General features: G+C 37.5%; 2 protein-coding genes across 2 annotated transcripts; one reads left to right on the top strand and one right to left on the bottom strand.

Moving 5' to 3' along the window:
• The first annotated feature begins 3,943 nt into the window (after positions 1–3,943).
• LOC145611107 (nuclear pore complex protein NUP1-like) lies at positions 3,944–13,513 on the top strand. The gene is made up of 9 exons (XM_081666345.1): positions 3,944–4,374; positions 5,196–5,242; positions 7,175–7,293; positions 8,284–8,491; positions 8,586–8,867; positions 8,941–9,030; positions 9,113–9,787; positions 10,364–10,791; positions 11,439–13,513. The coding sequence occupies exons 1-9, from the start codon at positions 4,104–4,106 to the stop codon at positions 13,078–13,080; spliced, it is 3,762 nt and encodes a 1,253-aa protein (XP_081522471.1). The 5' UTR covers positions 3,944–4,103; the 3' UTR covers positions 13,081–13,513.
• An 832-nt stretch (positions 13,514–14,345) lies between these two features.
• LOC145610571 (uncharacterized) lies at positions 14,346–15,165 on the bottom strand. The gene is made up of 2 exons (XM_081665884.1): positions 14,774–15,165; positions 14,346–14,670 (listed from the first exon to the last, which is right to left on the bottom strand). Exons 1-2 carry the CDS (start codon positions 15,163–15,165, stop codon positions 14,346–14,348), a joined length of 717 nt encoding a protein of 238 aa, XP_081522010.1.
• Positions 15,166–15,517: the final 352 nt, after the last annotated feature.

Raw genomic sequence — 15,517 nt, 5'->3', positions numbered from 1 at the left:
TTCCATTCCATTCGATTTTTTTTTTTTTTTTTTTTTTTTTTTTTTTTTTTTTTTTTTATCGTTGATATTTTTTCTTTGTGCAATTGTTGATGCAAAAATGTAAACAAGTCATTTCTACCCGTGTGAAGGGCAAGAGTACCTAGGGTATGCCCTAAAAACTACTGGTCTTTGAGTTAGAGTATTTGATTACTCAAATTAGAACGCGAATACAAATTGAAAGTTTAGAGAAATGCACAGGCTATGGATTGAATTAGACCAAGGAGAAAGAATTACCTCTATGATTAATTCCATTCGGAGATAACTGCTTCTAGATGCTATAGCATACTAATGTTGTTGCTAACACAAACTAATCTTGTTACACCTAGAATGCTTAAATCTAAGAACTAGGAAAAGCTAAAGCAAATTGAAAATGCGAGTTTGATTGTTTGATTTTATGTCTTTGCATCTGGTGTTTCGTTTTGCTTTTATAGAGGTTTTGGATGGCAGTTACTATATCGTGGGATAATGATTTTTTTTTTCTTTTTCCGATTCACCCTTTTCATCTTTAATGGTGATAATTGTTTGCTCTTTCCTTTTGGCACTGGCTTTGACCTTTATTTGTCTGTTTGACTTCTATTAGACCTTGATTGACTTTGGATACATAGCGTTTGAATTATCTGACTTCAAGATTGGGTTTTATTGAATCAACCTTTGTTTTGGGTTGAGTCTATACCTTTCAAGTCCATTAAAATAAAATATGGATCTAACATATTGCCTCTCTAATTGGAAAGGTTTATTGCCGAAACTTTAAATATTGTTAAGGGTTTGTATAGCATTGTCGAAGAACAAGTATGTAGTTTTTTTTTATTACCATGCATCTTCAAAGGGGCATATTCTTGTAGTCTTCGAAGTTAACATCTTTTGGGTTGAAGAATAGTAATCGTCTTGAAATGCGGTTGGCCTTCTAGATTTGCACAACATCATTCAACCTTGTGGCAAACACATTATTATACGATTAATTCAAATTCTCCCGTTGCTTTTGATTTCACCACTACTTGATAGTAGCGTTGTCCAACATTCTTCAACCCTTTAAGTACTTCTGGGGCATAGTTAGGGTACGTAAAAGATAATCTCATCAATGGCCTATGCTCAAGTTTACGGACGATCATCGCTGTCGTGTTCCAAACAATGGAGAAAGATAAATTTGGAAAAGATCAACTTATTTTCCCACTTCAAATCCACTTCAAATATTTATGTTTTAGTTACAAATTTTTACAGTTTATAGAATATTTTGTGATATTTTAATATTATGTAAAATTGTAACGGACCCTCTATAAAAAGCGGATTACCACCCTTATTTTCACCCTACATTTCTTATCCCCTACTCACTTTTTACCCATTTTTTTTCTTTTTTCCTCTATTTCTCCCGGCCACCATGTTCCCCACTGACAAGTGACAACCATCACCCTTCACACTCCTTTACTTTTAAAGAAGATTTAGAAAATTTAAACAATACTTAGTTTTAAATACAACCCTAATGTTTTATTAATAGTAATAATGATTTTCATCATTATTCACAAGTATAGCTCGGAATTTTTGGACAACGGAACTAATGCATGTGATCTTCGTAGTACTTTAAGTTTTCATTTTATTTTTAATCTTCTTTGGTACATTGAAAGTGCATTTTGTTAAAATAAATGTTCCTTTTGTCCTATCATTAATGTGTGCTATTATTATTATTATTATTATTATTGCTATTGTTATATAAAAAACAAACCTACAAAGTCAATCAATTTACAAGAAATTGGTGGGGAGTCGAGATACAATTTGGGCCCCCACCCCTCTAGCTATAGCGAACCCGATCCTGCTGAAGACATGAGCAGTTGCACGAGCACTAATATCCTGAGTTTTAGCGAATGCCTGAACCCGCTTCAGGAACGCAATAGCATCCTTCTCTAATTCCCCCAACGAAGAAAAGGAGAAAGGAAGAAAATCATAGCCAATAGCCCTGCAACGCGCCCCATACTTGTCCCGCTTTCGGTAAGCCGCCGCCGACACAACACGACCAGGAACGAAGTCAGACTATTATTATTATTATTATTACTATTATTATTATTATTATTATTACTACTACTACTACTACTATTAAATATTAAATATTGTTATTATTATTATTAAATATTAATTATTATTATTAATATTAAATATTAATTATTTATTATTATTATTATTAAATATTAATTAGTATTATTATAATAAGAAAAAATTGCCCGGAATAATCCCACCTTTAGGTCGTCCGCTAAAAATAATCCCACCTTTGGATTATTTTTAAATAATCTCACCTTTATACCCACTCTGCTATAAAGGGTCCCATTTTACTTGGAATCGGTTGAGCAGGTATTTTTTTTTATTAGTAAAAAAAATAAAAATAAAAAGTAGTAAAAAACCATCACAGCCACCTAAGCCACACCAATTCAGCCACCACCACCCAACCTAAACCCTAGAACCACCATCCCACCCACACCTGAAACCATTGCGCTGATCGGAATTGAATCCCACCAAGCCAAGCCAAGCCACCCCTAGCTAATTACCCATTAATCCAACCCTTTAACCCCATTAACCATTTAACCCAATCCCAAAGCCCCATTAACCCAAGAAAATCGAGGCAGGGGAGTTCGACGACGCGGCTGGAAACGGTGGATGGAGGAGATCGACGCAGCCAGAATCTGGGGATGGGGAGGTCGGCGCGTTGGAGCTGTGTTTAAGGGAGTTCGACGACGTGACTAGAAATCGTGGTGGTTCACCTAGGTGCGGGGGAAGGAGTGAGGGAGATGGTTGGTGGTTCAGGGGAGGGGAAGGGGGTAAGTCGCGGGCCGGAGTTGGGTTTGGGGATGGGTTCTTGGCGCTTCGATGCCGGGGAGGGAGGCAGGCAGGCTAGGTTGGGTATGGAGGGGCAGGGGAGCTGAGAAGGGGGTTTGACGGTGGTTGCGCTCTTGGTTTAGTGAGGGAGGGACGTGGTTCAGGGGAGGGGGTTCAAGTGCGCCGCCAATGCGGCGTTGGGGTCTGAGCAACCGGAGCCACGGTGCAGGGGCGGCGAGGAAAGCTTGGGCTGGTGGTGGTTTTTTTTTTTTTATAATTATTGATATATTTATTTTTTCTTTTTAAAAAATTTAGCTTACTTTTAAATTTATTTTATTTTTATTTTTTAACGAATCGTAGGTTGACACGGGTCAAGGAACCTGTTATAACAAGAAATTTGACCGGTTGGGACCATTACTAGCGGATTCATATCAAAGGTGGGATTATTTAAAAATAATCCAAACGTGGGATTATTTTTAGCGGACGGGCCAAAGGTAGGATTATTCCGGGCATTTTTCCTTATAATAATTCAATATTCAGTATTATTTTTAAGCAGAGCATAGCAGAGTTTAGCAGAGCGGAGTAGAGCATCTCTAAAGAACGGGGCCCATCTATTGGGTGAGGCTTTCCTCTAGAGGTGTCAAAATGACACCCGACCCAACTCGAAAACCGTCCTCACCAAACCCGATCCGATCAGCCGAATTGACACATCTACTTGCCTCACCAAATAGTTTAGAGAGCCACAAGAACAGAAGATAAGAATCGATACGAGTATCTACTGAAACCGGGATGAAGACTCTAAACACTTGAACTATATCTTACGCTCACCCCACCCAATAATTTTTTTTTTTTTTTTTTTTTACGAGTAATTTTTTGAGGAACTTTAATTTTATCTTTTTTTTACGAGGAAAAAAGATACGTAGTAAAATTAATGTTCCTCAAAAAATAAAATAAATAAAACTAATTACCAATTCTATTCAGATTCCAAAAAAAAAAAAATTACCAATTCTATTCAAAAAAAAAAAAAAAAATCTAATTACCAACGACGCCGTTAAAGCAAAGATTAAAAATATAAAACTAAAAAAAAAAAAAAAAAAAAAAAAAATCAGGATTCAGAATTTCTCCCTCTCTCTCTCTTCCGCTCCAACATCCAAATTTTCCAATTTCGCAAAACCCTAATTCCACTCTCTCCACTTTCTCTCTCTCTCTTTCACTTTCTCTCTCCTCTTCCTCGCATTCTCACTTTCTCTCTCCTCTGCAAATCCATGGCGTCGGAGGCAAGCGCCGGAGCAGGCGGCAAATTCCGAAAGAAGCCCTTTCGACGAACCCAAGCCACGCCTTACGATAGGCCGCCGACTGCTTTACGCCCTACTCAGCTCGTCGGTGCTGCCGCTGAAAGAGAGAACAATGGTTGGCTTTCGAAGCTTGTCGATCCAGCTTCACGCCTTATCACTGCTGGTGCTCACAAGCTTTTTTCTTCCGTCTTTCGGAAACGCCTTCTTCCTCCTCCTCCTCCACCTCCTCAACCTTTTCATGGTATTTTTCCCTTTTTTTCTGCTGTTTTTATTGCGAATTTAGCTTAGGAATTTGTTTTTGAAATGAATGATTAGGGATTCGTGTTTGGGAATGATGGGTTTGGTTTTGATTTTTGTATTTGAGCTTAATTTGGGATTTGGGAATTGATTAATTTGGGAAATTTGGGCACTTTTGGAATCTGGTAATTGGATAATTTGGGAACTTGGAATTGGTTATTAGGGGAAGTAGGAATGTATGATATGATTAGAATTTTTTAACTTAAGTGTCATTTGAACGTTTTGCTGAATGTTTGCTTATAGGGTATGTTCAATAGATTCGGAAGCGGTGAAGGTTTGAAGTAAAAAGTGATTGTATTTTGTGGATGTTGTCTTACTTAGTTTGGAAGTGTTTCTAAAAAGATGGTATTAAGATGTTAGTTTGTAGAATTTTGAATTGCTAGGTTGTGTGTAGTTTATTAGTAGCTGATTCCTGTATTTGCTTGCTCTAAATTGTCGACCAAGTTTATAATCTGTATTGCATTGGTGTTAATGTTGTGTTTGATTACATTTTAATGCTGTACGGTCGTAACTAGTTGTGATAAAAGTGATGGGGTTGGCATCAGCAGTTAGGTTTGCGCTGATTAAGGTTGCCTCGATTAAGATTTTACTGTATGTGTCTAATCTGATTTTATTGTTGTTGCTATTTTGATCTTTATTTTAGTTTACACGTCTAATCGAATAGTGATGTTTATAATTGTGTTTTTTTATTTTTAAATTCAAGCCAATTTTAAATCTATAATTCTGATCTGAGTAATTTCCATTTGGCTTTTCCCATGTATATAGATGAGACGCCAGAGATAGTGGACGAGCAGCCAGAAACCATGACAAATGTATGTCTTACATATTGTACATGTCTTGCCTATCTGCTATACTTTTAAATTTGTATTCTTAATAATGACATTATTTTTGCCTATTCAAAATTCATGTTTTTGAATCGTAAATACTGTTCCATACACGATAAAGGATAGAATATGTATTCTAGTGAATGTGATAGTGTATGCCTCTTTAGTGTTGGACCTAACTTCACAGATATTCTTCTTCTATATTTCTGAATAATGTTTCTGTGTTGTCTTAAATTACTTGCAACATTTGTTCGGCCCAATTTTTTGATTGAAGTAAAAAAGTAGGGAGAATAAAGTGGGCAAGCAAATTTGGGGTAGCATGTAATTACTTGTGACATAACTGTTAAGAGAAAGTGGAGAAAATTTATGTTATGTTGTGTAGCATGTAATTTGGGATGTCTAAATATTACATGTGTAGCAAATAAATTGGATGAAGTAGGTCGTATTTAGCTTGTTGTTTGTCAAAGCTTGTCAAAATAGGACTTGCTTTCTTTACCATGTATAGTAGTCGATAATGTGAGAGACACTTCTTTACACATCATCCCCCCCCCCCCCCCCCTCTCTTTTTTGACTTGGACTATCTTTGGTTTTACTTTGTTTGCACAAACATAGCAAGGTGGTATATAGTTAGATTTGTCTTACCGTGTATTTTCAAAATTTCAATAAAAATAATTTGTATTGATAATGAAAAATATTATTGGCTGAGATATGCATTGACACTTTAGAAACATGAAAGTCATTGTTGCAATTTCATTGAAAGAATTATTTATTATAGAAGTTATTGCTTCCATTATGGGGATGCATTTTGCTAAATAAATCAAATGTGGCCTATAGAATACAGATACTTTGATCTTATTATAGTCTTCTTTTTAGATTATTAGGAAAAGGGGATTAACTTGATTTTCTTTAGTGGGTTTTATATTTACTTTGTGTAGTTCACAAAAGAACGTCATTTGATGTTGACTTGTTATTAAATAAATTTTAGGTGCTCGGACGCCTTAGAGTACTTCAGATGTCCTCCGTAAATGATTCCTTGTAATAGATTTTAGTGAAGCTCATATTCATATAGGCGATATAGCAATCAAAGAAAGTGTGAGGGTCCATTTTATTTAGCTATGCAAGGGAGACCCTAGTAGATTGTCCCTCGCAACTTTCACGGGTCAACCAAGCCTTACACACAGGCCAAGCCAAGCCTTTGGGTGAATTGAGGGGAAAGGAGGGGAGGGTGACCAAATCCGTAGGCTTAACTTGTGAGTTGGGGGGTTTGGGGGAGGATATGGGGAATTTCTACCCCGAAAGATCCTAGGGTTAATTTATTTGGTTTTGGTATATAAGGATCAATAGACCAGAACCCTTCACATGTCACGGGTTAACCCAACCCAAATATGTAGGCAAGCCTTTGAGTGAGTTTTGGAGGGGAAGAGTAGGGTCAGGGAAATCTGCACCTCCAATGATTTTTTTCTTTGTTTTTAATGACGTCCATTTACTTGGTTTTGAGATAAGGACTGAATATTATGATGGAGCCCCAAGCAATTTATAGTTTTATTTAATTAGTTTAAATGAGATCTGAAAGTAAGATTTAAATATGTTGTATTAGTCCTTCGTAGTTTTATGCATAAATCTGAGTTGATCTCACAAGAAAAATTGTCAATATAACAAGATTTAACTTAAGTTGCAAAAATTTTGTAATTGGAATGCTAGGATAAATAATGTGTGTGTATGATATCTGTTCAGATCATGTTTCAATTATCTGAATTTAAGCTATATTGTTCGGAGAAAATAGTTATTTCGATGCTCTTACTTTGACGGTCTGACCTTTTTTTAAACTTATCATTGTGCTCTTAAATTGGTGTTACTTGTCATTACCCTTGGACTATGTATGTTTTCTGTTATAGCTTATCACTAATTCATATTGACTAGGTTGGCCCTTCTGGCAACAAAGAAGCAGTTGCTTCTAAAGGTGATGATCCAAGCAGAGTATCTCAAAGCGGTGGGGTTGCAGATTTGGAGGATATTTTGAAGCAGAAGACCTTTACTAGGCAAGTCTTATTGATTTTTTGCTAATATTATTTGCATGGTAACAATATAATAAATCTTGCCTTGAATATAGGTCGTGTTGGCAAATTCTTTTTTTTTTTTGACACTCTTAAGAAATGGTTAAGAGGATATCTTTACTTTTAGTCTTTATCACAGTATGATGGAGACCAGTTTAAGTGTGAGACATATTCTTGCTTGCCGGTGTTTCTTTCCAACATCATAGATGGTGATGAGGGAAAATCTTTAGTCTTTCCAGTAAAACCTGAAAATTTTCTCTACCATCTGACTTTGGTTGTCCCTTTTTGTGGAAATTAAATATTCACTTAATTCAATACACTTTATCCAATTTGGTACTACATATTTGAGTTGCCTACATTCAATTTGTAAATTAAATTCTCTTAGAATTTTGTTTATGTGAGCAATTCCAGTTAAGTTAGATGAATTATATACAAAGCTTCAAATGAAATCAGAATTAAATAAAGGATGATTGCTCTTTATCTTTTGGATCAATATTCTCTGGTAGTCTTCTATACAAATGTTATGCTAACAGTCAACTGTCACCAAAATCTGATTTTAAAAGCCAAATGTGGTACATATGATCAGATTGAATTTCTTTCCGTCTTTTTTTCTTAGAACTTTAGAAGCATTGATTTATGTCAACCTAGATGAATAATGGAATAAGCCAATAAGGCTTAAGTGAAAGTGCAATCTCATGCATGAGTGGTGGGTTGTCTAATTTTATCTGCTTTTTAAAAGTTGTTAGCTAGGCGTGGACTTGTGTACAATGATAAGTGGGCAAGTTATCATGGTATAAGGTTTGAGTTTTGGCTGGATATATGTAGCCACTTTTAAATTCAAATTAGAGACAGTGTAGAACATTGAGATGTATCATTGGTAAAGCAAATGGGCATTTCATATGTGTGGAGTATCCGAGTATGGAATTTAACATTGCCCTAATCCATCTATATCTCTCTTTCTCTTTTCACCCCCAGGTCTGAGATAGATCATCTAACTGCACTATTGAAGTCAAGAACTGTTGATAATTTGGTTGGAAATGAGAAGGGAAGTTCAGAACTCAACTCTTCAGATGAGAAAGCTTTTCATAATAGATGTGAAATTCTAACTAATTATCCTGCTAATGAGAATGGAGCAGAGCGTGTACTCCATGCAGCTGTCACTACTCCTGTCACGAGATCAAAGGTGGGATATATCTTGGGATTCTTATTGTTCTGTTTTCTCTTCTATTTGAAATGCTCATGCTGAGTTTTCCAATGCAAATGTATTGTGTATTTAGGTACTTGAAGATGTTGTTGCTTCCCCTGCTGAGCTTGCTAAAGCATACATGGGTAGTAGGCCTACGAGAGCATCTTCATCAGTGCCGAGGGAGGACTTATCTGCGTCTTATAATCCTTTTTTTAAAACAAAATCTCCAGCCACATCTCTTATTCAAAAGCCTGTGAATGAGGTTGTAGCTGCTGCTAATGGTTTTATGACCCCTAGATATCGAGGAAGATCTGCAATATACAGTATGGCTCGTACACCATATTCCAGGCCTCATCCTACAGAAGTGTTTAAGGTTTGCTCTAGAAAATCTGTTGAAATTTGTTGAGTCACATTAGTGCTTGCTTATATTTATCTGCATGATTCAGGCTGCTCAAACTTCTTATGGTGCCCATGGTGCGTCATCATCATCTCATAATGCAACGGAGATTCAACAGCTTAGTGGATCTAACAGACAGGTAATATCTATCTTTCAGATATTGGTTGTAGGTGTGATGTGTGCTTGCTCAGTTTGGTTTCTACTTTTCTCTTTGTTTGCAGGTTCTCAAGCGCAGGAGTTCTGCCTTGGAAAGTGATATAGGATTTGTAGGTCCCATACGTAGGATCCGTCAAAAACCTAATCTTCTGCACTATAAAGCCTTGTCTCAGCCTGTTTCTGGTGCTACACATGTAAAACAAGGATCTGTATTTCTTACAGATGCTACTGAAGTGCCCTCTTCTATTGATGGGAGTGCTAACCTCCGTTCTTCATCAAAAGCACTCGTAGACAATGGCATGCATAGTACAAGAAATAAAAGTGTTCCTTCGCAGTCTATTGAAACGGCTCAAAAGATCTTCCAACAGCTTGACAAATTCTCTTCTAAAGGAAAGTCTCCTGAGAAGAAATTTGACATCGTAGGAGGAAGTTCATCTGGGAAGATGACAACTGATATGCGAGATGGATTGGCTCGTAAGAACATGAATACAGATTCACTGAAGGTTTTGCAGAGTATTGAAGACAGTAGGAAGGAGAGTGGTTTGGTGGACTCTTCTAATGCACCTGATCAGTCACTTCAAATTTCACCAAGGGTAGAAGGTAGCTTTCACAAGTCTGTTCCCTCTGTTGATGAAGGTGCAGAGGCTGGAAGACCTACTAAGGCCCTGGATTTTAAGAATCCTCGGTCAAATTATGACCATCCGCAGAAAAAACGGGCATTTCAAATGAGTGCTCATGAGGTATTATTTTGTTATTTCTCTGCTGCATCCTGTATAGGAACTAGATTACCCTTGACCTCATTTTTAGTTAATACAAAACACACTCCTTTTGTTCGTATGTATGTCAATTGTATGTGTTTATGGAATCTATGGACACAGTTTTAGTTTAGGCTTTATTTTATGCATTGTTACGCCCTCTTTGAAAGTCCATGTCCACATTTCTTGTTTGACTCATTTTCGTGTCCGTAGTAATTAATTAATGCATATATATTTGATCAACAAGTTCCACTAAATTGCAAGCACTCAACTTGGACAGACTGTTTGCTATAGAGAACTAGGATACATTTTTGAATGTGATTGCAAAGGAAATGTAATTTGTAGATTGACTCAGTTTCTTGTGGTTTATTTTCTTTAAAATAATTATCTGCATGTCTTCTCTATTGACTAAAGTTGTCTGCACCATGATGTTGAATTTTAATAGTTTTTGCTAGATATAGTTCTGGCTTTGAAGTGTAGATCTTGAATATTGTGTTTTGTTGATCTTTTATATTCTGATGTTATTATTTTGATAAATGTTTGCTTTATTGTCTCATCTAGGACTATCTGGAGCTGGATGATGATGTTCATGCAAATGGTGTTGCGTCAACTCCATTTGTTAAAGGAATGGAAGACCATAAGCTGACTAAAAATTCTGCTGCCATCTCTGATAACCCTCAAAGTGCAGCAATCTCAGCTGGGAACCCTCTAGCTCCAGAATTAAAATCATCAACAATCTCATCGGGCTCAATAAATGAGTCCCCAACAGATGGGTTTGCTGCTGCTCAAACATTTTCTGGCTTTGCTGTTCCTATTGGTTTTTCAGCACCATCATCAACTAGCACAAGTACACAAGCTGCAGTGAGTTCTCCTGTCTCAACTGCAGAAATGCACAATGTTGCTGGACAGACTGAAAAATTAAATGATGTCATTGCAACAAGCTCAAACTCTGCAGCTGCAAAGGACATTAAATCAGAGTTGCCAAGCAGGTACATAATGCTCTCTTACACTCTATTTTCGAAAGTGGACTCCTACCTTCAATTGTTAGTATTTTGCCTAAGGACTCTGTGAGATGCATTTACAATTCTACCTTTGTATCCATTTGTCATTCTACTTTCAAGTTACTTGGTTAAAATAGAAAATCAGACTGAGTTGAAAGTTGACTCCTGCTAAATGAGAATGGGAACATAATGTTTGAACCTCTATTAATCTGATTTTTTGGCAAAATAACAAATAACACGTGTAAGACTTGAAGATTTTTTTTTTTTTATTTTTTATTTTTTATATATTTTGGACTATAATGGTCTTGTTGGAGAAGTTTGATAGATAGTAGCTATAAACTTTGTCGTTATACCTCAGGACTTAAGGAGAGTGGTATGTTTTACCATTGGAAAACAATTATATATGTGACTAGCTTATCCTCCCTTCCTATTGGCTGGAGTGGCTATAATTAGAACAGTTGCACTTGATTAGTAGATTAGCGTGCACGGGCTAGCGCTTTACTACAATACTTGCCATTCTGAGATATTGCTTGAACTTGAATTTATAGTATTTTTTATGTGTTTTTTGGTGCAATGATGTTAGACTCTGTTGCTTTCTCTTTGACTTGAATATTAATGGCTATTGTTATTTCCAGTGCAACTGAAGCAGGTGGACCTGATACGGTCAAGAATAGTACCCTACATTTTGGGGATGTTTCTAAGAGAATGGAGGGTGACCCTTCTTCTGTGGCGAGCTCAGCCAAAGGTTTATTTTCCTTCGGAACACAATCAAATGGTGCAACACTTAGCAATGGATTATCCAGTACATTATCTGTGACAATGGGTGTGTCATCTGCCGTTCAAATTTCAAGTAGCTCAAATGATCAGGGTACGGTTCCTGTGTCAGTGTCGTCTTCATCATCGCCATCGCTCTCTGTCTCTAATGGCAATGCTGTATCAACCTTTTCCTCAGTTACTTCGGCAGGAACTATATCCAGCACTGCTACTGCTGGGGGCTTGCTAAACTTTGGAAGCAGCAGCAGTCAGTTTTCTACCTCAACCTCTGCTCCATCAGCTTTTGGTTCCACTTTCCAATTTGGATCTTCTGCAGTTCCGTCTACCTCAGCATCAGCTTTGGAGTCTATTGCTGGACCTAAATCAAGTGAGACTGCTTTTAGCAATGCAACTGGTGGCCTGTTTAGTGTTAAACCTATTGGAATTGCTAGTGTAGGGAACACTATATCTGAATTTAATGCTTCTACTTCCAAATCTGCCAGTGGCGAGACCCAAACTGCTCCTCCAGCTATCTTTAGTTCTGCATCATCATCTGCTGTTGCATTCTCAAGTTCGACACCAAACTTCTCTAGTCAATCTGCTTCCTCACCTTCATCTAGTATTTTTGGGTTTAGTGCACCTGCTAGTGTTAATGGTAGTGCTTCTTTAAGCTCTGGTTCTAACCCTTTCACTACAGGCTCAGGATTCGTATCTAGTGTTGGTTTCCCTTCAGTGACTGCACCTGTTAGCTCTAGCAGTAATACATCATCGACCCTATTTGGTTTGCAATCGTCTAAACCTGCCACCTCTGGTTCTATGTTTGGCTCATCATCACAATTTACTGGGTTTAATTTTGGATCGACAGCCTCTGGGACTTCTGGAGCTAGTAATAGCACACCGCTTTTTGGAGCTACTTCCAGCTCCTCTGCGGCTAGTATCAGCACCCCAATTGTGTTTGGAGCTACCTCCAGTACCTCTGCAGCTAGTAATAGCAACCCAAATGTGTTTGGAGCTAACTCTAGCTCTCCAGCAGCTAACAGTGGAGTGTTTTCATTTGGGGCTGGTTCATCCGCAGCCTCCGTTTTCTCAGTCCCTTCTGCTGCAGCTTCCACATCTGCTCTGAGTACACCATTTTCATCTCAGCCAGCATTTGCTAGCTCTACTCAACCATTTGCATTTGGTTTGACGCCCCCTGCTGGAAACAATGATCGAATGAGCATGGAAGACAGTATGGCTGAGGATTCTGTGCAAGTTTCCACACCAGCAGCACCAGTTTTTGGTCAGCCAATTTCAGCACCATCAAGCAGTTTTGTGTTCAATGGAGCAGCAGCTCCATCTGCAGGAAGCCCATTTCAATTTTCCGGCCAGCAGAATCAATTTGCCCCCCAGAACACACCATTTCAGCCCTCTGGTAGTCTAGAATTTAATGCTGGTGGGGCTGGGAGCTTTTCATTAGGTAGTGGTGGTGTGGATAAAGCAAGCCGTAGAATTGTGAAAGTAAAAAAACAAATACGGAGAAAGTAAATGTGGCTGTGTCACAAGAATTTATGGAACAAAGGTGTCCTGTATTGGTTTCTCATGGAGCAAGAATGGGCTTGACACCAGGCCTCTGGGATGACTTGGCTTTCGCCTAGGTTTATCCATCGTATATTTCCGGAAAGGAAGGCTGGTCCTTCCATTTTATAAACTTCTCTTTTTTGGAATAGGTTACCATTTACAAGGCCTTTTTCACAATTTTGAGTTTTATTTGGAGCTGGTCGAAGATTTGTATTTGTAATAATTGTAGTTCAGTAGCTAGCCTAGGATCATGTCTTCTGTACCCATATTGTGTACCATAAAGATTAGAGTCTCGAATTTAAATTTTTTAAAAGTTGGAAAAAAATACTACAGTGTATTGTACTGTAGTAGAATGGTTCTATATGTTTATTCCATATTTCCATTGGAAAGCTTTCTGTCACGGCCCAATTTCAATTTCCATGCAAATTCCTTACCTATATACTGTGGTTTATGGTAATCAATAAAGAAGTTAGGGCATCCACAATAAGAGCTTTGTCTAGAGGTTTGTTGGAATAAAGTAGAGGTTTATCCACTGTGGAAAGAAGTTTGTTTTTAATAGGTTTGTAAATACAAACCGGTTCAAAAAGCTTTCAAGGCCCCACTTTTAGTTTTTTTTTTTTAAATAAATTTTTTTTTTTTTTAATAATTTTTTTTTTTTTTTTTTTTTTTTGACAGCTGAACAAAAGGGATTTATTCCCCAGAAATGTAATGCTTCCTACCAGCAGTAACTATAGAGAAACAATGAAAAAGGCATAAACTACTCCTGATGTTGCATATCTTCTCCCTCACATGAAGAGCACCCTTGAAATCTGCATCTAGCCAGCCTGTAATCCTGCAATCCTTTGCTGAGACCTTTAAATGCCAAATATTCCTGTGAAGAGCTTCATTGATCCCTTCCTGCAGAGCGGAAACCAAGTCCTGCACCTTATCACCTGATTGTAAGGTGCCTTCCTTTTGAATGCAATAGCCTTCCTGATGCTCAATCTCCCAGAACCAAACCATGTTGTCCTGCTCCTGCTTTTGATGCAATGTATCTGGAGTATAGCCTTCCTGCAAACACTATTGCCCTGTACCAGCCTTACTGTCCTGTTCCTATGCTGCATCTCCCTGCTAGAAAAATCTTGCTCAAAACCAGGTGGAGCTTCTCCAACAAGTCCCAACTTATCAACCATAACCCCATTCCTACCCCCAGCCTTGCAGTGATGCTTTGCTTCCATCTTCCTGATAGTTTCCTAGGCAGTTTGACTAATTTTAGAGAAGATCAATTTGTTCCTTGCCTCCCAAATACCCTCAATGCCAGCTAAAAACATATGAAAGCTCTCTTCCAGCCCCCTTCCCTTGGCACTCAGAATGTTATGCCAATTTTGCACCCAGCTAGAGATAGGAATATGTTGTTGGTAGCTGACATTTATACCAAGAATGCACCCTTTCCACACATGACCAGCATAAATGCAGTCCCTAAACAGGTGTTCTAACGTTTCAAGATAGTTTTTGTCCATATTATCCTCATTGAAACAGAGCTTACAGTAGTGATCATTGCCAAGACCCCTTTTCTTCCTTTCAAAACCCACAGGAAGGGCACTCTTGAAGATTTTCCATAATAGAATTTTCTGTCTTGGTGTACCCGGGTATTTCCAAAATTTATCCCCAGCTCACTCACTTAGTTGGGTGTTGATTGTCAAAAGAAGGGTGTTTAAGTTGAAAGAGAAATTTGTAACCACTCCTAACAGTGTACTCACCCTTACTCTCCCCATTCCAAACGAGCAAATCATCATAACCCTTACTCATGATAGGGATTTTTTCAATCCTTTCAGCAGTTTGTTGATCAAATAACTGCTTACATTCATCCATTTTCCACCCCCCACTTCCATTGATAAGAGAGGCAACACAATCATTCGTGTTAACAGGCTCACCATTCCAACTAGGCACACTCCCATTGACCCAAGGATGGTGAATTTTAGTAGAGCACCCATCCCCTATAGACCATGAGCAACCTAGTTTAATGAGCTGTAAACCCCATCTTACCCAATTCCACCCTATTTCTTTAAACATTTAACTTCTTTGTTTTTTTGTTTTGATGAGTTGTATTGACAATGGGTCCCATGCATAAAACTTTGAATAGGTTTATCTATTGTTGATGAAAGGTTTGTTAAATGGAGGGTTTGTATGATGATGTTGTGGCAAATGAACAAACCCATTAGAGGTTTGTTCTTGATGTGTTGCTTGTTCTGATTTCTATAAGGAAAGATTGAGACATTGGTATTATTGTAATCCCCCGTATTTTTAAATATTTTATAAATGAAAATTTATTTTATTTATAATATTTATTTGTTATTTTTCATAATTTAATTTCAAAAGTTTCAAATTATTAATCTGGGTCGAAAATTATTTGAACAAATTATTT

Source organism: Chenopodium album, chromosome 24 (assembly GCF_948465745.1).
Source record: "Chenopodium album chromosome 24, dcCheAlbu1.1, whole genome shotgun sequence".
Taxonomy (NCBI): domain Eukaryota; kingdom Viridiplantae; phylum Streptophyta; class Magnoliopsida; order Caryophyllales; family Amaranthaceae; genus Chenopodium; species Chenopodium album.
The sequence above is the reverse complement of the archived record's forward strand: the minus strand, read 5'-3'. Positions and strand labels throughout refer to the sequence as shown.